Genomic DNA, 22,077 nt, shown 5'->3' on the forward strand with positions numbered 1-22,077 from the left:
TTCCTTCAGGCATCTCTTTATTTGCCTTAACTGTTGAAGCTCTCTTTCAAGATTCATAAATTTTGAAAGCAGTTATGAGAAAATAATGAAAGGTATGGTCACTTAGCCCTCCAACACCCTTAGCAGAGCATCTGCTGGCCAAATGCAACCACCAGGTAGCCATCACCAGCTTCTGACAAGGAATGGCTGACAGCTCCAAAGGGAGATTTGAGTTTACAGGTAGCCTGTGACAGATTATAGTATGTGATTCAGTCCAGTCACACAAAAAGCAAATTTTGAATTGTGATTTCAGCTGGAATTTCATCTTTACCAGATGAAAAGCTGATCAGAAAAAAAATACAGTGTGCAAGGATGCAGACAGCACTAGCACAGTACAGCCTCAATGCTTACAGCTGAGGGTAATACAGGTAACCTGCTACAGCTTTTGCAGCCAGCAGACTAACTTCAGGCTTGGGTTAAATTTACTGCAAGGCTGATTTAGGTCTGGTTTTGGGAGACCACCTGCCCTTTAGTTAGGAGATAAAGCACACACTCAGACTATCTGCTTAATCCTTTCTTTTGAATTGTATTGTAGCGCACTAAGGTGGTGACTGAGGTGAAACTTCTAGTTTAGAGCATGAGAGTAATGGATTTTTATAAAATGCATTACAGTACATCAAAATAAAAAGCTTGGGAGGGCAGAAGAGAGGGCTGGAGTCTCAGCCAGACTGCTGACACCCACTAATGCAAGCTACAATCAATCTTCCCTTCAGCCTCTTACAGGTACAATTGCTCTTATAATTGCTACACAGATGTATGTGATCAGACCATGCTTGAATAAGCAAATGTGGGAGGAGGCCTCTAAGGTCAAGTAAGCAACAGTAATGATTTTATTAATGACTAAATTCTAGGAAATGAGGCATTATAGGATGACAGGGCTGGAAGGAATCTCAAGAGGTCTTCTAGTCCATCCTGTTCCTCACAGCAGCTAGGCAACTAAAGCTAGGTCACTCCCAAAGAGCGGTTCCCTAACCCGTTCTCAAGAGAGACCTGCCTTCCACCTTCAAATGATAGAGATGTCCCTGTGCTATCTGTGCCACTTGCTTCACTATCATGACCATCACAAGATGTTTTTTCAGCCTGAATGTTCCTTTTTGTAGTTTTCTTCAGCGGCTGTTTCCCATGCTATACTTATGTAATTAATTATTCCTGCCTCAAAAGCCTAATCCACATTCACTGATACTTTGTAGTCCTGAGAACCAGGCAATTGATGGATTTGGGCAGAAATATAAGTGTATCCAGTTTCCTTAATACTGAATACTTGTATTGCACTTCTACCATTTATGCAGGAGTCACTAGAAGTGACATGTGCCTCCCTCATCTTCCCATAGCTGTGCTTTTACAGTGGAAAAGACTTCTGTTTGATTTTTGCAGCTGCAGAAACAAGCAAGCAAACAAGATTCAGCTGCATGAGTGAGGAAGTGGATCAGAGGAAATTATTTCAGGGCAATTAGAAAGCAGCAACACACTGAATAGAGAGGAAAATATTTTTTTTTTTTTCTAAAAGATTCAAAGATGATACCATCAAAAATGCAAAACATGACAGAAAAATGTAATACATTCAAATTCACGCAGGAGAACATTCCATCACAACACACGGATTGCTTGCATGTTTTATCACATGACAATGGCAGTCCCATTCTATGACTTGATATAAACCTTCACATGATTAATATATAGTTTCTTGTCATGTGAGCAAGCAGGATGGGAACTGCTGGAACTCTGTTTCCATAACTGTGGTAATTCCCGGGAACATGAGTAGGAGGGTTAGGGCATGACCATTACCAGTCTGTTAAGAGGGGTCCATTGTGCACCCGTGCCAAAAAGTCCTCAGCTGTTGCTTTAGACAACCAAAATCTTATTAGATCAATTGAAGTTTTCAGAATAGCACCCTTGCAGAACAGATTGTATTGATTTAATGGATTTTGCCAACTGTTGAGCGCCAGGTACACATACCTGCAAAATTTAATCAATGTGACACTGAAGATTTCTATAACTCTTCATGCTTTAATGGGTAAGAATATACTTAAAAGCAATTCCTATATTCCGGGGACACCTTATTGTGGCCTTTCAATACTTAAAGGGGGCTTATAAGAAAGATGGGGACAGACTTTTTAATAGGACCTGCAGTGACAGGACAAGGGGTAATAATTTTAAATTAAAAGAGAGTAGATTCAGGCTAGATATAAAGAAGATTTTTTTTTTTTTTTTTTTTTTTTTACAATGAGGGTGGTGAAACATTGGAACAGGTTGCCCAGAGAGGTGGTAGATGCCCCATCCCTGGAAACATTCAAGGTCAGTTTGGATGGGGGTCTGAGCAACCTGATCTAGTTGAAGATGTCCCTGCTCATTGCAGGGGGTGGGGGGTGGACTAGATGACCTTTAAAGGTCTCTTCCAACCCCAAATATTCTATGATATTCCACAGTAGGAACTAATTTTATATATAACTAAATCATATTCTCATAATTTTTCCCCAACTGATACAAAACAATTAGTGTCTGAAAACACTTACTTTTCTTTCAAAGTTCTCAAGGAGTTTTAAATTATAGCTTCAAAGAAATTTTCCAATTATTTCACGTAGGGTCAACACTGCTTCTTTTTGAAAATGTAGGTTTTCATAAATCTTAAGGTCACAAGAGACCTTAAACCCTGGCCTTTTTCTCTGTAGTCTTCACAGGCTATGCAGCAGTATGGTTAGAGACTATTGTATTAGGGGATTCAGTCAAGTGGTTTCATTCATGTCTTCCTAGAAGTTTTGGAATACTTTGAGAAATGAATGATCCAGCACTCTTTAGTGGTTATTCAGCTATTAACGAACCTTGCTTTTAAAATGTGGACATTTTTTCTCACATTTAGCACAATGCAAGCCAATGGCTTTCCCATGTGTGCCATAAACTCTAAAAAAATAAGAATCATTTGGAAAATAATAGTTTTTAGGCTTTCAGTAGCTCTTTATGGAGGAACTGATATTCCTGCCTGTGTTTTATACAGGCATGTATAAAGCCTCTCCTTCATGAAGGAGGCATGCAGAGGGGTGCAGTTATATAAAAGAAAAGGTAAAATGGTCTACCATTTTAGGTTCTTAACTTGAGGAAAACCTTCTCAAACTCATAACTCCTGCTCTGGAGACACTGACAGTCCACTAGTGAAAATCAATAGACACATGTTTTTCTGCCAATGAGTATATTCAGTATTAGTAAGTCCTGGCAGCAGTCTTGCACTGTTTAGCACCTAAAGCCAGCAGAAGCCCCTTGACACCCTCCTCTGGATGACCTGATACAGGAGGGATCAAGTCCTTTTCCCCCAGCACTTGTCTTCATATTCAGCTCTTGCAAATGGAAGAAGAACTTATGCACCCCATCTCTGCTGCATTTCAAAACAGTGTGTTCGTTAGAGCACTTGCCTAGATATTAGACCCAAACTCGTAAACTATGTGGGTCTGTTTGGAAGCCAGGATTTGGTTCTCTATCTACCACTCCCTAGGGTAATTCTTTAGCAGTTGGTCTATAAACATGCTGAGAGACAGGTCTTGGAGGTCCCTCTGTCTCTACCCCTGCAATTGTTCTACTTGTGTAAATCAGAAAAAGAAAGATGGAAAAAACCCTAATGTTTGCTGCACAGTCTGTGTATTGGATAAATGTTCATATGAGTCAGAGGAGGGATTTTATTCTTGGCTAAAATGTGTAGGAGCTCAAGTGCTTCATTTAATGCAAGAAAGTACTGCCCTAGCTGGAACCCCTTCAGTCACGCTTCTTACTGGACTTCTGAACATCAAACTGTGGCAAGTCTTACCCCAAGCCTTCTGTTAGTTTTTCCTAACATATAGTCCAGACGACCTCTTGATCAGCTTCCATAAACACCAAATTCTTTTCCTCTTCAAGGTACATAGATATACAGTTCTGGTTAAAATCAGTGGAATTTAGGAATAGGGGTCTAGGCAGTGTAAATACCTTGGAAGAGGGGGGCATGGAGGATACAATTAGAAAGGATTTCTGGTTCAGTTCTCATTTGCTGTAACAAGACATTGATCTGAGTCCATTTCAGGAGATTCTGAGAGAGAGGTATGATCATCCTTCATGTTAGTTAAAGTAAACAGTTGAAGTAAACTTTTTTGATCCCTAGGAAATAATACGCACTCTTACGACAGATTAAATGAAACTCTCTCTTAACAGGAACCATTTTACTTGTTCTCTGTGTGTGTGAATTATCTTTGCAGCTCTTATTATGCTATCTTTTGTATATATTCTAGCAATAAAACTGTGTTGCCAGTGCTCCCTGACTGTTATTACGGCTATTTTCCAGGTGTTCCATACCAGGCAAACTGCAAGGTTATTTCATTTCTGCAAAGCTGTTGATGGACTAACCCTGTCTGTTTTCCATCCTGAGACAGCAGGAGCGTAAATACTCACATAAATACATTCCTCTACCCTGTAAGTTGTTTTGTGTGCTGTTGCCAAACAGCACAGTATGTAAGTAATCAGGCGACCAAAGTATCATTAAGACTGAATTCCATGAACCTAATGATGTACAATTAATACAGGACTGTGTAGCATCTCCTCTCTGATGACGTGACCCTCTTTCTTGATGTCTTAATGTGTTTACTTTTCCAGACAGTAATGCTGAAGTAGGAACACTCAGAGGTCAAGTGCGGCTTCCCGGTAGCAGAACCGTAGAGATGAACATACTCTGCTGCTGTAGTAATTGTTTGACAGGGTCCTTTCAGAACAAAGTGCCTCTACAAATATCTTAGTCCTAAAGGATGTGTGTTATCTCTCTCAGACCAATACTGGGCAAGAAAATGATAGCAGGAAGAAGTTACATGTAATTTCTTCATTCAGGCAAAATTGAAGTCTTGGATTTTATTATTAAAGTAAAATGAGAAGAACAGAGACTAAATTTTCTGTTAGTTTTGAATAACCTTTAAGTAAAGTTATTCACAGCCTAAAATGCTTGCCATCTTTTAATCTTTTGAAGAATACAATATTCTGTTTACAGGTTAGCAACCTGTTTTCCAGAACTGGCCCTCTACAGATCCCTCACATACCTACCAGACAATCAGTTTTCTTCTAAACTTTGTTTATATACACCTGACAAGCAGCACCATCTGTGCCCCTCTATCACCTAAACCAGATTTCTGCTCCAAAACAGCTGTCAACATCACTAACAATCCTTAGTTATTGCTGGTATCCAGGCTGTTACGGCTTTAAAGAAGTATTATTGCTGAGCTCACACACAACCAGTATGTCAGCAATCGGTTCTGCAGCCATGACTTTCTCCATGGAGGTTAATCAATGACAAGCTTACTGGCAGCAGGTGGTTAATTTTCCATTAAATAATCTCCATGTGAAATGGCATCCTTTACCTGCAGGCAAAACAAAACCAAAGAGAATGAATGCTCAGATAAATGAGTTTCCTGACCACTCCTCACTCGTATGACACCAAGGCTGCTGCCAGGGAGCACACAGAAACGTGTGGCTACCGGTAGAGGTGGGGGCAGGACAGCGCTGTAGCATGTGGGTTTTGATGACTTTAAGCCATCCTGGAATTTCATCTTGCTAAATTTAATTTAGGTGATTAGTGACATATACTACAAAAATTCATTTCTTTGCAAGGGAAATCACTTGTGAAATGAGAGATTTCTGAAAGTAACTACATGACTAAGTTACTAAATAGGTAGGAAAAGGAAGCAACGCAATATCCTCATCACGGAGCTAGGCAAAAAGATGATAATGTGGCATAGAGCTTGACAGAGAGCTCCATGAAGACCAGTTAATCACATCTAGTTTGGTTGTCTTTGCAGGACATTGTTTTGTGATCTCTAGTAATAATATGAGACAAGTTGCTTGTACACGGACACGAGAGACTGAGGCCATAACTCAGAACCCCAAGACCCCACGCAGACAATTTCTACTCTTTATTTAAGAGACTTATCATACAACAGAGATCCATAACTCACTGCTATGAAGTCTATGATCTTGCAAGAATATTTGTTGAGTATGAAGCTGCCAAGTCTTCATATCGGTTCAATGGCTGGACCTTAAAATTTCTATTTTAGTGACAATGGCTAACGCAGTTACAATAATTAATAGTTCTAACAGAAAACAGATCCACTTTTACAGACCCATGACATGACAGGTGCTAAAAACTGTATCCACAGACTCTTACTTATGCTTCTTGACATAAGTGAGATCAGGTATCCCATTCTGTGCCACTTGCTCTTTCCCTTTCTTACGGGGTCAAATTTCAAAATTGATAGGATATCTGCTAGTATTGCACACCAACATTTGCCAGACTTTCAGCTGGCTACAGGATGAAAATGCAGGCTTGCAAAATCTAACACACACGGACTTTGCTCACTGATGATTTAGCTATTTCCCAGACCTAGTGAGTGAAAAAGGAATAAAATATGATTCATGAAACTCCAGGTGCTGAAATGTGTTTATATTAGCATCTTTGCCAAATTAGTTTAATTTTAAAAGTCTCTATGTATGAGAGAGAATTTGGGAATGTTAAAGCAGTGTTTTATTAAATTCTTTTTTTACTTACTCTCAGATTAATTACTTGAAGCAGGGCTGAGCATCTAATTTTATTTAGTACTACATTGAAAGTTGAACCTCAAGGAAATTGCATGTAAAAAGCAATTATAAATAGGTGTTCATAGCTCTCAGTCAAGTTCAGAGAGGGCTTGCCATAGGTTTTCTTAGTTAAATATTGTAAATAGTATTGAGAGATGGGAATGCATTAAAAATTGTATAAAGCATAACAATGCAATCTGAATACTATGAATAACTGTTAAACAAACTCTTAGAAAACCTAATGTTCTTTAGCAAAAATCTCTGTGTTAGACATTTCAATAACAGGTTTCAACATAACATTTACACTGTGGCTTAGGATGGAACAACACATATTTAAAACTCACCAAAATATATTGCCTATTTTACTTTATTTTCCTTCTTGTTATTAACAAAATACATATGTTTATGTACGATTGTATTTCCAACAGCAAAAACTCCAAGTATTTTGCTGACCCAAGAATACTGGAGTTGATGAATTATGTTATTACACTTTGGGGCACTGCTCTCCCACAGGGTAAATAAAATCTCTGAGAATCTTCCTTGCTGCTTTGCAGCCTCCTGAGGGAAGGGGAAGAAGAATCATACCTGGATAGTCCCACGGGGAATGTGGAGCTGTAAGTTAGGAATGCAGAAGGAGGTAGGGTAATTTCAGGAGTCTGGACACTGTTCATACTGCACAGCCTTTGTGCATCTTTTTCCTGCTGAAAGCCTACAGAGATCTGAAAGAAAGGAAGAAAGGAAGAGGGAGAAAGAGAGAAAGACAGTTCCCAGTTCAGGAAGATGTTTAAGGATCTCTCAGAACAAACTCAAACCTCACAGCTGGAGCTGCATCAGTAGTAAACAAAACTGACACCTTAAGAAGACGCCACATGCCTTCTTCATAAGATCTTCCACTTTTGAGCACTTGTCTAGGGCCTATGACATCATTCCTGCACTTAAGGAATAGGTGGCATGTCATTGAGAAAGCAGCTGTCTTACAGTAAGGTCAGGGAACAAAGGCCTCTGTCTTGGAGCATGTGCATGTCTACTGGCAGGTTAGGCTGGAGAAGTTTTCAGTGATGTCATCTTTTCTCATCAGCCATTTGGGCCACTAGTTAGGTCTCTTTCATTGAGCGTCATGTCGTCTGTTGAATAATAATGAAACATTAGAATTTGCATGGGCTTCTTATTGCATCTCTGTAACTTATATATAACTTTTACCTTGCAAGTGGGATTGCTGACATCAGATTGCTCTACTTTTTAAGCTTCAGGGGAGCTACAGAGCTCGTGAATTAGTTTGTGCGATACTAATTATTTTCATACCCCCGATTCTCCATTAACTTTAATTAATCTCAAAGGTCGATGGCCTATGTGTGCACGCATACACACATGTAAATATATTATATTTACATACACAAATGCACATCGCTCCTTATCAAATTATTTTTTCTAGTATCAAGTCTGACTGATAGTTATTTTTTAAAATTACTTCACCTATGCTTACCTTTTAAATACCAAAAAACTGAAACCAGGCTATTCAGCCTCTAACTGAACCTTATTTAAAATTGCCTACATGTTTACACTTTCATTTGTTCTTCCCAGTGCCTCTCTCTCCCCTCACAGGGTAGTTTAGCTAAATATATATGGAATATTAAATCCACTACAAAAATGGCCTTATTTTTCATTGCAGCATCCTGCTGCAATGAAGTTTGATCTTGTAATTTTAATCGCATGTTCCATTGATGCTGACTGACTTTCTGACACTGTATATGGAGCTATTGATACGTAGTATTTTAAAAGTTTGTTTTCTTTACTCAGTGTTTTTTTGCCCTTGGTATACAGAAGCCTGGAGATAGCTGCGTGTCCACCAACCTTCTAAAGTCCATTTCAACCACAAATTTGGTTAAACAGATTTTTTTAAAGCCTTTTCTCTTTCTCTCAGAGTTCATAGGCCAGTAGCCTGTTATTTTTACTCAAGGGCATTTTTAACTTACCACTACTTTTCAAGCCTTTAGGGCACTACTTCAATACTGAGTGTCTAAATGTTGAAATAAAAATTGTGCCACAATTTTTTTATAAGATTTGCATATGCTGAGGTTAGAATTTCTTTGAATTGCAGTTTTGACTTCAGTTCCTTCTTAGACTTTCCTTTTATCTTTGTTGAAACCTATATCCTCATGATACATTTCTATTATTTTTTGAGCATTCTCATAAGAGCACTTTGGCCCATTTTTTGAATGTGGACTGAAGAACAGTCACCACAATACAAGTCCCATGTCTTCCTTTCCTTTCAGTGGATCTGTGCTGAAGCAGGATTGGTTTAGTCCAGCATTTATCTAAGAGCAATTTGCTGCTATGTAGGAACAGATGCAACTTACAGAAAGACAGACTCTGTAGGGATGTAGACCATCATCCCTACTTCTCTAGCTCACCTACTCTCTATGACTATACTGACGCTATATAGATGTTGCACTGTAAATACTGTTTTCCTCTTATTTGTGAAAGGCCACAGGCTTTGTACTGACCTCACAGCGTAGTTTCTGGACTTGTCTGTTTAGGCCTTTGTTTGTTTTAGTTGATATTAGCCATGGCACCAGTTGCCTGGTGGCCACACAACTGTTGCCTCCTCTGCTTTGGCTTTGCTCTGGGAGCTCCCGGTCAGGGGTGTGGCACCCCCACGTAGTCACTGCGGGACAGAGAGCCCCTCCGGGGTAACGGGGCTGCGGAGAGCTGCATGCAATTTTCAATGTTTAGTCTGGAAGAAGTGACAAGGAAACAGGCTGTCATAAGGAAACATATAAAATAGCCAATTAAACATTAATTGACCTAATAATAAATTCCTAGCTCTACCCCTAGTTTGTGTTCTTTTCTCTGAACAAGATCTGAACCATTGAGCACACCATGACTGTCGGAGCAGCTCATGTGTACAGGTACTGTAGAGATAAAAACAGCTGCCCTGAACTATTAGAAATTGCCAGTCTCACCTGAGAAAAGACTACACTGAGAACCACCCATGTCATAGCTCAAAGAGGCTGTAAGCAAAGAAGGGTTCATATCTAAAAACTTACCCTTAACCAGCAAATAATGTAATGATACTGAATATTCCCAGTCATGCTTCGATTCCTGGGGAAGGAACCAAAGAAAAATCTTAACAGAGGCAGAAGACCTGCCTGGGCTAGAACAAGTATAAGTTACAACTGAAATATTCTAGACTTATTACTTGCTCTCTAGACCCCAGGATCATGTGACTGCAAACAGCAAACTTGCTTTCAGGTTGTAAAAGTATGCATTTCTTTCCCTTGTGACTTTGAGGAAAATTGACAATTTTACCAAAGTGTTAACAATGCAGAAATATCTGGCTTGCTCCACAGAACCTATGCCGTGCACCTCAAAGTGAATTTGATACCTGCCCATCTTTTTCTGTATATGATATGTGGGTCTGTAGGGTCCACCTGTTGCCTATACAGCTAGATGAGATTTTTGGTAACTTTCTTGTTACTCCCAAGATAAGGGATGCCACTCTTTCCCTTTTTTTTTGTGATTGGAAATGGCTGTGGTATAAAGAACTCTGTCATTATTACTTGTGTCTTTGAAAGGGATGAAAAACCACTGCCACACAATTGGTGATGGAGAATCAATACAGCAGTTAACAGGAAATCAATTTTTTTCTTTGTATCCAAGTTTCTTTTCAGTCTGTCAGGGAAGATGAATATCATGGATTGAATAAAGTGAGAAAGACAGAAAAGGTTGGCAAGAGTAACAATACTATAAAATATTCCAAATTTAGTGGAATATAGGCCATTTTAAATCTTGAATTACCTAAAATGTGATTTTGGGCTATCACAAGCAAAACACTCTAAAGTCAGGGAATTTTACCTGAAGATGATGATGATCACCTGTTGTCCTTTGCTTAGTTTTTCGTCTGCATTTGTTCCTTCAGTAAGTACCTCATCAGCATAGTGAAAAGTTCTCCAGAAGTGTCTTGCTAAGGTTTCATGAATAATGCCATGGCAGATGGTAGGACTCTTTCCTTCACAGGGGCAGCTGGCTCCCAGTATTGCGCACTGTTCTGGGAGAGGGCAAATGGGAATCTTGCTTCTCTGGCTAGAGAGTTTAAAAAAAAAAAAAAAAGACCTTTGCAACACTATTTGTAGCATACCAGGTATATTCTTTAGTCTCTAGCTCCAACAATGGTTGCACCATGTCCAGAACTACAGCAGGTCCTGGTGTGACCTAATTTAAAGTCAATTGTTAACCATCACTCCGCAATGTTCTTCTGAACAGGACAAACAGGGCTGTTGTAAGGAAAACACATTTTGCGCACAACCTGATGTTTTCTGAGAGAATCGGCTGATTTTTAAATTTCACTGCCAGCCCCTCAATTGGTTTGATACTGCTTTTGACAAATTACTTGGTCCCTCAGCAACGGCAACTGGGTCTACCTGAGCATATGTAGGCAGTAGCTATGCCGCCTACTATAAAGGCTCAAAGCTTTCCTGCTCTGTAGGTCCCTCTACAATGGTTAAGAGAGTAAATCCCAACGATGGCAGCAGCATCAGGGACAGTGGCAGTAGGTGGGGGTACCAATCTCATCTATTCAGACCAAAGCTTTCTCCCACTATAGTCAGACACTTCTTCCCCCAGTGCCTGCTCCGTGTCCATGGGCGATAGTCTCCAGAGGTGTAGGTACCCCTGTTTTGCGTAGAGAAACATCCCCCCCCCCAAAAAAAAACCCCAACCCCAAAACCCCCAAAAACCCCAAACAGATGTGTCTCCAGCTTCCAGCAGATGACGGTTTCTTTCTGAACTCTGTTTGGGCAGGGGTACTGTGTGCCTCTCCGATTAGATAAAGATTCTGTGTGTGATGGCTAAGGTTTTTTTGTATGATGTTTGTTTTGTGCCATTGTTTTCATGTGCCTCAGGGCTGGCTGAATTACATTACAGCCTATAACAGGCTCATTACATAGGCACACTTCTTCACGTCCCATTTTTCGATCTTTAAAAGGATGGTGCTTAGCTCTTCTATTCTGGATAAATATACATACATGCATTATGGAAGCAATATAATTTACTGATTTTTCCCATCTATCCTGACCATTTAGGAAAATACATCATATCCTACATTTCAACAAAATGGCTTCTTCTGTGCTCATATGTTTGTCTTCACTTATAGTCATCAATCAGCTCTCAGTTTTAAGGAACACATTGGAAGTGATTTTCTTTAATGTTTGCTTGGGCAAGAGAAGGATTTTGTACCAGTTTAAGTGTGACTCAGTGTTTGGTAAAGATTTTTATAGCTGTAGCTTCTGGCAGTATTAATTAGAGCCAATTATAATGTGATAGACAGGTTTTGCCAGTTTAAAATGCTTAACAGAACTCCCTCTGTCTCCCTTAAAAACCAAATGAAGATTTTGATTGCATTTGCATTCCTGAATTGTTAGACTCCTTGAATGTTAGACTTCATGAACATAATAGAATATATGCAAATTAAATAATCAGAAGTTAACTTAAATAGATAACCAGATGTCCATGGGTGTGTATATAGCATTAGGAATGGTACAATATTAACCATAATAAATATTTTGGGGCTGTTCTTCATGACATTGTTGCTAACAATGATTTTCAATCTCATCTTAAAGTTTTCTGGTCAGACTTTCTATTATTGATACTTAAGTCATTTTTCAATTATCGCGGTTGGTAATTTCAGGTTTCTATTTGACTGGAGTTGGTGCTAAGCTATTAATTGGAAAAATAAGTATATTTTTAATGAAGTATTTTCTGTCATTATCTGCTCCAGTGGTTTCCTAGATCCCAAACAAAGAAAGACACTTAATTAGTGGTTCAGTCTCTCTCTGGGCCATTAAATGTTTTAATGAAATACAAGGAATAAGAGCCAGCAAGAAAAATAAAAAAATCAGTCAGTGTACATCCTTAAAGAACATCATTACTTTGGTTTCTTTCTCCACCCACAGCTTTTTCATGAAAACCTAGTGTTGTAGTTTTTTGTGAAACAGATGTCAAGAACTATTTTTTGTGTAAAATCAAATAATTTTTTTCTGGCCAACCCTGATACCAAATTACAGCTTCCAAAATTCATTCTCTTAAGAAGAAGTAATCTTCAACAAGAAGAAGTAATCTTCAAAAATGTCTTATCCCAATGGCAGTAAGAAGAAATGTGAGTTAATTATCCCATGAATCTTAGTATAATTTTCTATAAAATGCATTTTTTAATATGCAAAGACATGTTCTTTAACCATATATGAAATGCTGCCAGGGCCACAAAGTGACTTACATGCAGAACGTTAAGTATGCTTTCTTCATGTCCTAAATGAAACAGTTAAAACAGTGGAAACAAACCTCTGTTAGACTGCATATCTGAACATAACATGAATAACTCTAAATCAATTTTCTGTGCAAAGACAGTGGAACTCAGATGACCAAAAATGGACTCATAAACTCTCCTTAACTAAGCATTCAATTAATAATTATTAATAGTAGGTAATATCACATATTGTTAATTATTACATCTTCTTAACCATTGCTGATCTGCTATTTTGACTTTGAAGTTTCTGTATCCTGTCTTTCTTTGCAATTTCTGGATTGCCAAATCATCATATTATTTGAATAGAGATTTTGGCTGTTGTTCCCACTTGTTCACACTTTACTGTGCTTTCTCACCACAATACAGTCTATTTTATGCTCCTTGAATGTCATCTCCAGAAGCTTCAGGATGCATAGGATCACTAGCCCTGGGCTTGTTCCATACCTGAGAGTGTTTTTCAACCTCCCAGGGCAGATTTATTTCTCTGCTTCTGATAACTGCAGATGTAAGGAATAGGCAAGCTTTTTCATGTCAGTTCTTTGTTCCTACAAATCACTCATTTCCTCCCCTTTACTATTGGTTTTAAACATGTGAACCATTAATTCAGCTACAAATCACTCATTTTCTCCCCTTTACTATTGGTTTTAAACATGTGAACCATTAATTCAGCTACAGAAACTGATGTCAGTACTGATTTTTCATGATCTCAAACAAAAAACCCCATTATTTTTCATAGTTATATTTTATTCTTTGTGGCATTAAGAAAGATGGGCATTTGCTCTCTGAGATCTTAACTAGTAGGCCTGACCAAAACTTTTAATCTATTTTTAATTCTGTTCTTGTTTTATATTTCTGAGACTTTTTTTTCTTTTTTGAGGAAGAGAGAAATCACCAGAATTTCTAGAAAATTATCTTTTTCTTTTTTTTTTTTCTTTTTTTCTTTTCCATCAGTACATCTCTCAGCAGGAACATGGCAAAAGAGAAACAAGCTCCTTTCTGTTGTGACACAGATCAAGTGAATGTATTCAAGAAAAATCAGCTCCTTGGTCTGACCTTTTTAGAGGCAGACTGTGGAGCTCACCAAGACACCCAAATGGTTTCCTTGAATACCTTCAGAAGTACATCCTGTACCATTGATTCACTTGTCACTCTATACTTGATGCATATTATAGTGGAAAGCACAACTACAAACCACTTCAATGTAGGAAAGAAGAGCTAGTGTCCATCTTGTAGCAGAGAATTTTCTTGAAAATATCTGCTGGGTAATATACAGTATTATTTAGTCTACCCTTCTAACCTGTTCATCATTACAGTCCAGTAGTGGCCATGATCTCCTTCAGTGAGATCACTCACTAAAACATCTCCTAGGAATAAAGCAACACATATTAGACAACACAGTGGAGAACCAAGGTAGGAACATGTGCAGTTGGGTTGAGGTGCTGGAGGCAATGTAGGTGCGGTGGTAATTACTGCAGGAAAAAATCAAGATAACACAGATCTACTGACTACTTCTGATATGTAACATGGCTTCTGTTAAGTAAGCATAACTTTAGGATTTACCATGATTTAACAGCTAATCTGGTTAATCTGGACAACATCAGTATCTGTTCTAACTAGTAGAAATGAGCTTGGGTATGGTCAAATGTATCTTTACTTCTTTGAGGTATGTGAAGTTCTTGTTAATTCTTATACCAAGAAGAAAGAAACATTCAGGGAAAAAACAAGATAGTGAAAAAGGTAGATAGCTGGAAAAGGGGATGAACAAAGACATCAAGTTATACACTATGCCATCTGAAATTACTATTTGCCCAAGGGTTTTGAACAGCACATGGGCCAGGCTGGAGGTCTAACTGGGCCACTGGTTAGAGACAGACAAGGAATGGGGCAGAATTCAGGGCAGGTGCTTAAGGTCAAGGCCAGTGGTAGTCAAGATCCAGGACACCTACGGAGAAATTAGCTGTATCAGCTATAGTTGTACACAGGGAAAGTGTCCCAAAAGATAGCCAGTGGATAAATCAAAGTTCAGCATCAAGCAGCTATCAGAATGCTACTGTTCCAAACAGAAGGACAGAGTCCTCTGGAAGAAGAGACAAAAGTTAACACAGGGCTAGGAGAAGACAAGTAACTGGATCACCTGAAAAAACACCACCATAAAGCTGGTGCTTTTGGACAAGTTTCTGCCAGCTGGCCTTTACTGTAGCCACTGCTGAATCCCTATCATCTGTGAAGCTTGCTGAAATGCCCCAAAGGATCAGTACAAATACAGTGATTATAATCCTGTCCCACTAGAGTCTGGGACCTGCTTAATTACTGGTGTTTTTCCCACCCCTTAAACTGCCATTATTTCAGGTGCTTTTATGCAGTATTTGACTATAAATCCTAAATCCAAACCCTTTCAGAACTATGAAGTTCAGGTCTGTAGCTTGGCTGTTGTGAATTACAAAGCCCTTCTATTCAGATCCATGCTCTAGAATTGAGCCTAGTCACGCTTTAAAGTTTTGAAAGCTGAATCTGCTCCATCCTTGGTGTTAGCAAAAAACATCTCAGTGTGAAGTCAGGATATTGAAACCTTGTCTTACTGTTTCTTTCTCACGCACAACAGGGTGAGGACACTGCAGCTAGACATTCACAATCTACCTAAGGTATACTTTGTCCAAGAAATATTCAGGATTCTACAGGATTTACTAATTTTGTGTGCTCTGTAATCCAGGTATAGATTTTACTATGCATGTATCCTTCCCCCAAACATTTGCATGAATTATTTCAGCCCCATCTGCCCCATGAGCTTGAACTAAGGATAAAATGCCATTCTGCATCTGAACTCTTTGTTGCAAATCTGTAGTCAAGGGTAGTAAACCCTGGCTGAAAAAGACCATGCAGAGCTGAGGGAGCAGATTGCCACCCTAATGAAGCATTGTCTCACATTTTGTGGTTTTGCTGCAGAGAATTCATATGCTTTCCCTGAAGTAAGACTGTTAATTTACTGCCTGTATTACTTCAATGGCTAAGAATAAATCAGACTCTGCTGGTTGGGCTGCTATCTGAAATTCACTGTGAAAGAGCCGCAATTGAGAGTTTTTACGTTTCACAATGATGTTTTCACTCTTCCTTCATCCCTCTGCTTCATTTTATTTCGCAGACAAATACCTTTAAATAGTACAAAGGTACCGCTTGCAAACACATTCCCTTCCCCAAATATAAGGGTCTTTCATCATCTTCCTTCAATATTTCATCATCTTCCCTCAATATTAAGGGCAGTGTCCCCTAAGACAACAGTCAGCAGCAACAGTGTGCCACAGCTGCATGAGAAGTACCACTCTGAGCTGCAGAAGCAGTGCCCGAGTGACCTGAATGTCATCCCCACCGAGCCTTGCCTCCTTACCTCAGCAAGTCAAGAATTCACCAACTAGTTCAGTAAATCTATCGTGCTATTTGCTATTCTTAAGTAGTCTTCTGAGGTGTATCTGGAAGGACCACAAAGAGCAGTGAGATCTGAAGCCTGTTTCATGAATTATTGGGTGATAAGTTGAAAGAACTCCATACTTCCAAAACTAGGTTGGCTTCTTAAGAAAACCTGACATAACTGTGCTGCAACTGGAGCTGTTATGTCCCCTGAGCACAAAAATATCTCTCTGATGCATTTCTTGGTGCCTCTTTCCTCTTGAAAGATATGTTTTCCGTACTATTTTCCATGCAGATCACTGAGGTCTCTAAGGAGGTTGCTTTAGGCAGAGCAGGCCATTCTTCTCAGAGTTAGTTCCCCTCAAAGACTTCAGACCTTCCATGAATTTTTCTTCACCACTTTAAGGGAAAGAGCTGTACTAGCTTCTATTACATGTGCTAGGATTCCCCTGCTACCATCTCAGCTCAGGAACTGAGGTTCAATGTATGGGAATGAGCCAATGCTTTTCTCTCACGATAGTTGCATCGCATGCAGTTCCACCCATCCCTGTTCTTCTCTGAGTCCTTAAGATATTGTCTCGGTGTAAGTATTTTATGTTTCCTGCATTAGACATAGCCTGTTAGAAGGCATTTCAGGAAAGTAAAAAGCAGCACTGCAGAAGCTTAAGATATCTGGCTTTTGGGATGGGATGCAGCTTGCCGTGTCCTGACCAGAGGAGAAAGTTTTCTTTAAGACTGTGAGAATTTGAGAGAAAAGAGGTAAACAGGTGGGAGGAATTCTTTCTTTAGATTTTGACTCTTTTTTGGGCCTTTCCTTTTACATGCCTGCAGTATTGAGCCCATTGGAGGCTGATATTGTCTGGGAAAATTCAGAAGCTGTAATAATTTATTAGTCAAGTATTAATAATAATTAAAAACTGGAGAGAAATAAGGCACAGAAGAAGTGGGCCCAAGTTTCCCAGTAAAAGAAACATGGTGACTGACTTTTTTTCACTTATCTCCCCATCATGTTGTTCTTAGAAAGAATTCATTTGTTCCATTTACACAACTGTTCATCATAAGAAATTTCTGTGGTAATAAATCCCTGCCTCTCAAAGAATATAAGATATATCTGTCATATAAATACTACTTAAAGTGAATTAAAGCAACAGGGAATTAAAAAAAGGAAATTAAACCAAGGCAAAATTTTGAAAATGCCGGTAAGAATAGCAGATCAGCATTGGAAGACACCTCATATGTCAGGATAAAAATTGGTAAAATGGAAAACAAGCTGTGGATTTCAGTTTTGCCTGTCAGATTTACTTCAAGCAAACTTTCAAAAATGTACCACTACTGGCAACAATAGTAATTTACGTTTTGTTTTGTTGTCAAAGCTGCTGTGTTGCAGTCAGTGCAATAAGCACTAACTCTGCAACCTGTGATTACAGGAGCGAGCTCTGTGTGTGTGTGTGTGTGTGTGTGTGTGTGTGTGTGAAAGCAGGTAAGCATGTTGTCAGGAGAATGGTAGGCCCAAATGAGTGCTCTAACAAGCTGTTTGAGATTAAGTAACAAAGCTGCCATGTTCTCAACTATAAAAGAAGTGGCAAATTATCTCCTGTGCCTTTCACTGTTGTGCAATGGAAGTGGACAGTTATCTGAGGTCATCTGTCCCCAAAACAGAAATAGGAATAACATAATTTAATTGTCATCATTCTCTGCCAGAATCCCTGGTTCTTACATTTCCACTTCCTGAGCTCCAAGTTGCCGTTTACAGCACAAACTCTGAAGGGTTCCCATCTGTAAGCTCCCCAAATTTGAACTCCTATACCATAACTATGCTAAAACTCTTCTTCTAGAGCCCCTTCCCTCCCGAGACTCACAGCCACAGAAGCGTTGACATTGGAAGGGAGCTCTGGAGGTCATTTGGTCCAACACCCCTGCTCAAGCAGGGCTACCCAGAGTCAGTTGCCCAGGACCATGTCCAGACGTCTTTGGAATATCTCCAAGGTTGGAGACTCCACAACCTCTCTGGGCAACGAGTGCCAGTGCTCGGTCACTCTCGTAGTGAAGAAGTGTTTCCTGATGTTCAGATGCTCCTGTGTTTATTTGTGTCCATCGCCTCTGGTCCTGTCACTGGGCACCACTGAAAAGACCCTGGCTCCCTCTTCTTTGCATCCTCCTTTCAGGTATTAATAGACATTGATGAGATCCCACTGAGCCATCTCTTCGCCAGACGGAAGAGTCCCAGCTCTCTCAGCCTCTCCTCATATAAGCGATTCTCCTGTCACTTAATCATCTTCGTGGTCCTTCACTTGACTCTCTCCAGTAGGTCAATATCTCTCTTGCACTGGGGAGCGCAAAACTGGACCCAGCACACCAGGTGTGGCCTCACCAGCACTGTGGAGAGGGGAAGGATCACCTTCCTCGACCTGCTGACAACACTCCTCCTCCTAATGCAGCCCAGGATACTGTTAGCCACCTTTGCCTTAAGGACACGTTTCTGGCTCATGCTTAACTTGGTGTCCACCGGGATCCCCAGGTTCTTTTCTGCAAAGCTATTTTGCATCTGGTCAGCCCCCATCATGTACTAGTGCATGCCCTTCTGATCATAGGTCTGCACCCTCTTCCTCACCACGGTCCCCACATTCGTCCCATTTTCTTCTCCCACCCCTCAGCTTCTGCTCCCACTTAGACCTCCCTCCGCCTCTTTGCCCTCAGCCCCCATCCTCAGCCCACGTGTCTACTGTCTGCAGTTGCTCTGCAACTCCCTTTCTTTCTATTTTAAAATCGCTGATAATTCTTCCTTCCTCCCCCACCCCTGGACTCAGATTACTCTTCAGCATCCATTTGTCATTGATTCCACCTCCTTTCCTGACTTTCCCCACAGGAAAAACAAAAGCTGGCTCCAGGCTGCAGCTATCAAAAATCTGCCTGGATGTATTCAGAGGAAAGAAAAAGAGCAGCTGTCTGGGAAAAAGATGATGTATGATAGCCTTTATTATACAAGTAGGCATTTTCTTGTGAACTAATAATTATTGTCATCAAGGCAGAATCTGTACTAAACTGACTGGAACTCTTTCAATTAGGAATGAATGCCAACACAAAGTTTGAAACACTCAGAGATTTAATATGATTTTATTTCTTTTGTCTTGTATCTATTCCTACAAATAGGAATTAATGCACTTGGACAAAAGCGGTACACATTGCAGTATTTTTGACTAGCTTTTCTTTCAGTATGCATCAAATCCTGCCAGTCTTTCAAGTGGGGTAAGCAGATGTACTGAGTTACCTGCCACTTTGCCAAATGAGCCTTTCTCCCTCACCCCTGCAATTCACTTCTTCTCCACCAGTCTACTCAAGAATACAACATTTAACATGAAATCAAAGCTTTCATAAAGGAAAGCCAAACTCCTCTAAAATTTAGGAGTCTCCCATTTCGTTATATACTCCAAAAAATACAGATCCTTTTCATTCAGCTGGTATGTTACTTCTATTTCAGTTTGAAAACAGGATCATTTTCCAGAGAAAAATAATCTCTTTTGAGCCAATTGGCCCAGAAGTTTAAAATACAGAATTCAGAAAAAGTACATTGCATGTGGTTTTGATTAGAAAAGAGCTTTTTCATCAAATCTGTTAAAACATGAAATGGTGGGCACAGGACTGTCAAGGATAAAATAATAAAAGAATTTCCCAAGAAAACCAGCAAGTTTCTCAGATCAGTGCTGTCACATCACAAGACTATGGAGCGAACTGCATTATATAATGAAAGGGTTGTGTGAGTCTTTCTCTTTTTGTGCTTTTCTCCTCTTGCTCAGACCTAGGGAATGCAGAAGATGAAATGGAGAGCAGAGGAGCATAACAGGCAGGAATAGTTATAAGTTTGTAAATGTGTGCAGATTGAGTTCACAGCAAACCTTCAGAGTTCGGTGAGAAAGAGGCAGTGGCAGGGGAAAGGCTGAAGTACAAGATATGCTTGTAGTTGACAAATGTATATGACTGTTGTTAGGCATACGTGGTGACTGAAACCAAGAGAGCAGCTAAAATCAACAACGGATGATATGCAGATGCAGAAGAGGTAACAGAACTTGGGAAGACTTGCCAAAGTAGAGAAAATAATACGGAGGTTGAGGTCTGGCTTCAGAGGCACAAAAGCTTATTTCCAGAAGAAAAAGACCAAACAGAAATTAAAATATCTAGCTTTCCCTGTGTAGCCACTGGAAAAAAAAAAAACCCAGACTGACCTTTATAAAAAAAGCTCCTAAAGCTCCTTCATTTGATGCTGAAAATACATAAAGGGTTTTTTTCCAACATTTTACTTAATTTATCCTTTTATATCTTTATTTTTAGATTGTCATTAAAAGTGGTTACAAGGTGTTTCTTTGTATTTGATATTTTCGTGTCTTCTTTCTTAACGTGGATTCAGCTGAAATGAGATCTTTTGACAATTAAAATAGTGTTGCCTTATTTGACATAAAGAAAACAGTTATGGAAGCAAATTGGTTAGAATAGGTCAATGAGATTTTTTTTTTTTTTAATCACTTTTGATTAGTCCCCATGTTCCTGGGATTTATTTAACTTAGTATCATGGATGCGGACTGAGCTTTCCAGTAGGAACACCTGTCGTCTCTCTGAATGACGGTCTCTTCTTCACCTACACTCTATTGTTAAAACAAAAAGTGTGATGATTGGGAAGAAGTAAATAATTCCTGTAATTGTAGTCTCATGCAATCTCACATCACAAAATCAGTGCCAGTAGCACCAACAAATCCGTATAATCAGCACAATGACTGTACACACAACCACTTTAAAATGTGAAGGTTTGTGTGTTTAGTGCTCGTGAGAAGGAGCACATCGACAGTGTCTGAATCTCACAACTTCCATTTCTCCACAGAAGGGTTACACGGGGGTAACTGGAGCGCAGGAGCCTTAACAGTGGCATGACCCATTCATGGGTGCTGATTACCTGTTGTTCCCATCTTGTGCATGAGATCACCTTCAAATCGAAGATATAAAGACATGGGTCTTTTGTTTTCACCAGTGTCGGACTTCCTGGCGTCCTCAGCATAATATGGACATTCCCAGAGCTGCAGACCTTCTGCCGTGGTGATCGGAGGCGCACATTGTAACGCAGCCGTCCAGAATGTCTCAGGAGTCATAGCTGCATAACTCTGGAATATAAAGCACCCGACGTCTATTTCCTTCATCACCATAATAATGTGCTTTGCTAGTGTGATCTTGGTTGAGAATAAAATCTGTGTACTTGATGCTTGGGGGTTTTCTGCAGCTGGATGCAGATTTTCATACATGTTAGTTTACAATTTCAGCACGATTCTGTTGGCAAGGGAGAGACAAAGCTTCAGCCCCTGGAACATTTCTGTCCTCTGCCCTCCTGCCTTGTGAAGAGGCATATTCTGACTGGAGACAGAAGTGCTGTGCTTGCTGTAAGAGTCATCCCGCTGGCTACTGGTTGGAGGCTGCCACTCCTTGCGTGTGGTGCACAGCCCAGAAACTGAACCGCGGGAATTAATACTAAACACACCTATAGCCTCTAAAGGCTTTGAAAACTAATCTGCCTCTTCCTCCTCAAGAAAGGTGTAAGGGAAAGGTAATAAATTACAAAAAGAAATAACAAATGTGGACAACATAACCCTTTTAAAGATGCTGCTTTTCTCAGCACATCTATTTTGATACCTAGGTTCAGAAGCAACACTCAGCACATCTCTTTGCTGCCCTTTGCATCATTTTTTTCCACAATTAGAGTGTTCTACTGCAGTACTGCT

General features: G+C 39.7%; 1 protein-coding gene across 3 annotated transcripts; it reads right to left on the minus strand.

Moving 5' to 3' along the window:
* Positions 1 to 5,548: 5,548 nt before the first annotated feature.
* Positions 5,549 to 21,691, minus strand: LOC142600747 (uncharacterized). Of its 3 annotated transcripts, XR_012834309.1 has the most exons (5): positions 21,261 to 21,691; positions 10,471 to 10,694; positions 9,663 to 9,717; positions 9,120 to 9,349; positions 5,549 to 7,334 (listed from the first exon to the last, which is right to left on the minus strand). XR_012834309.1 is itself a non-coding variant. In XM_075747116.1 (4 exons), the coding sequence occupies exons 1-4, from the start codon at positions 21,360 to 21,362 to the stop codon at positions 7,092 to 7,094; spliced, it is 624 nt and encodes a 207-aa protein (XP_075603231.1). In that variant the 5' UTR covers positions 21,363 to 21,691; the 3' UTR covers positions 5,549 to 7,091. The 3 variants fall into 3 exon arrangements, 1 of the variants encoding a protein (XP_075603231.1); XM_075747116.1 differs by lacking the exon at positions 9,120 to 9,349; XR_012834310.1 differs by lacking the exons at positions 9,663 to 9,717; positions 10,471 to 10,694; positions 21,261 to 21,691 and adding an exon at positions 10,176 to 10,463.
* Positions 21,692 to 22,077: the final 386 nt, after the last annotated feature.

The sequence above is a fragment of the Balearica regulorum genome, chromosome 2 (genome assembly GCF_011004875.1).
Source record: "Balearica regulorum gibbericeps isolate bBalReg1 chromosome 2, bBalReg1.pri, whole genome shotgun sequence".
In the NCBI taxonomy this organism is placed as follows: Eukaryota; Metazoa; Chordata; class Aves; order Gruiformes; family Gruidae; genus Balearica; species Balearica regulorum.

Coding starts and splice junctions, on each gene's coding strand:
- LOC142600747 (XM_075747116.1), bottom strand. CDS start 21,362: ATGCTGAGGACGCCAGGAAGTCCGACACTGGTGAAAACAAAAGACCCA. Junction 9,718..10,470: donor GTGATCATCATCATCTTCAG/GTAAAATTCCCT, acceptor TTCCTTCCCCAG/GAATCGAAGCATGACTGGGA. Junction 7,335..9,662: donor ACATTATTTGCTGGTTAAGG/GTAAGTTTTTAG, acceptor CCTTTCTTTCAG/ATCTCTGTAGGCTTTCAGCA.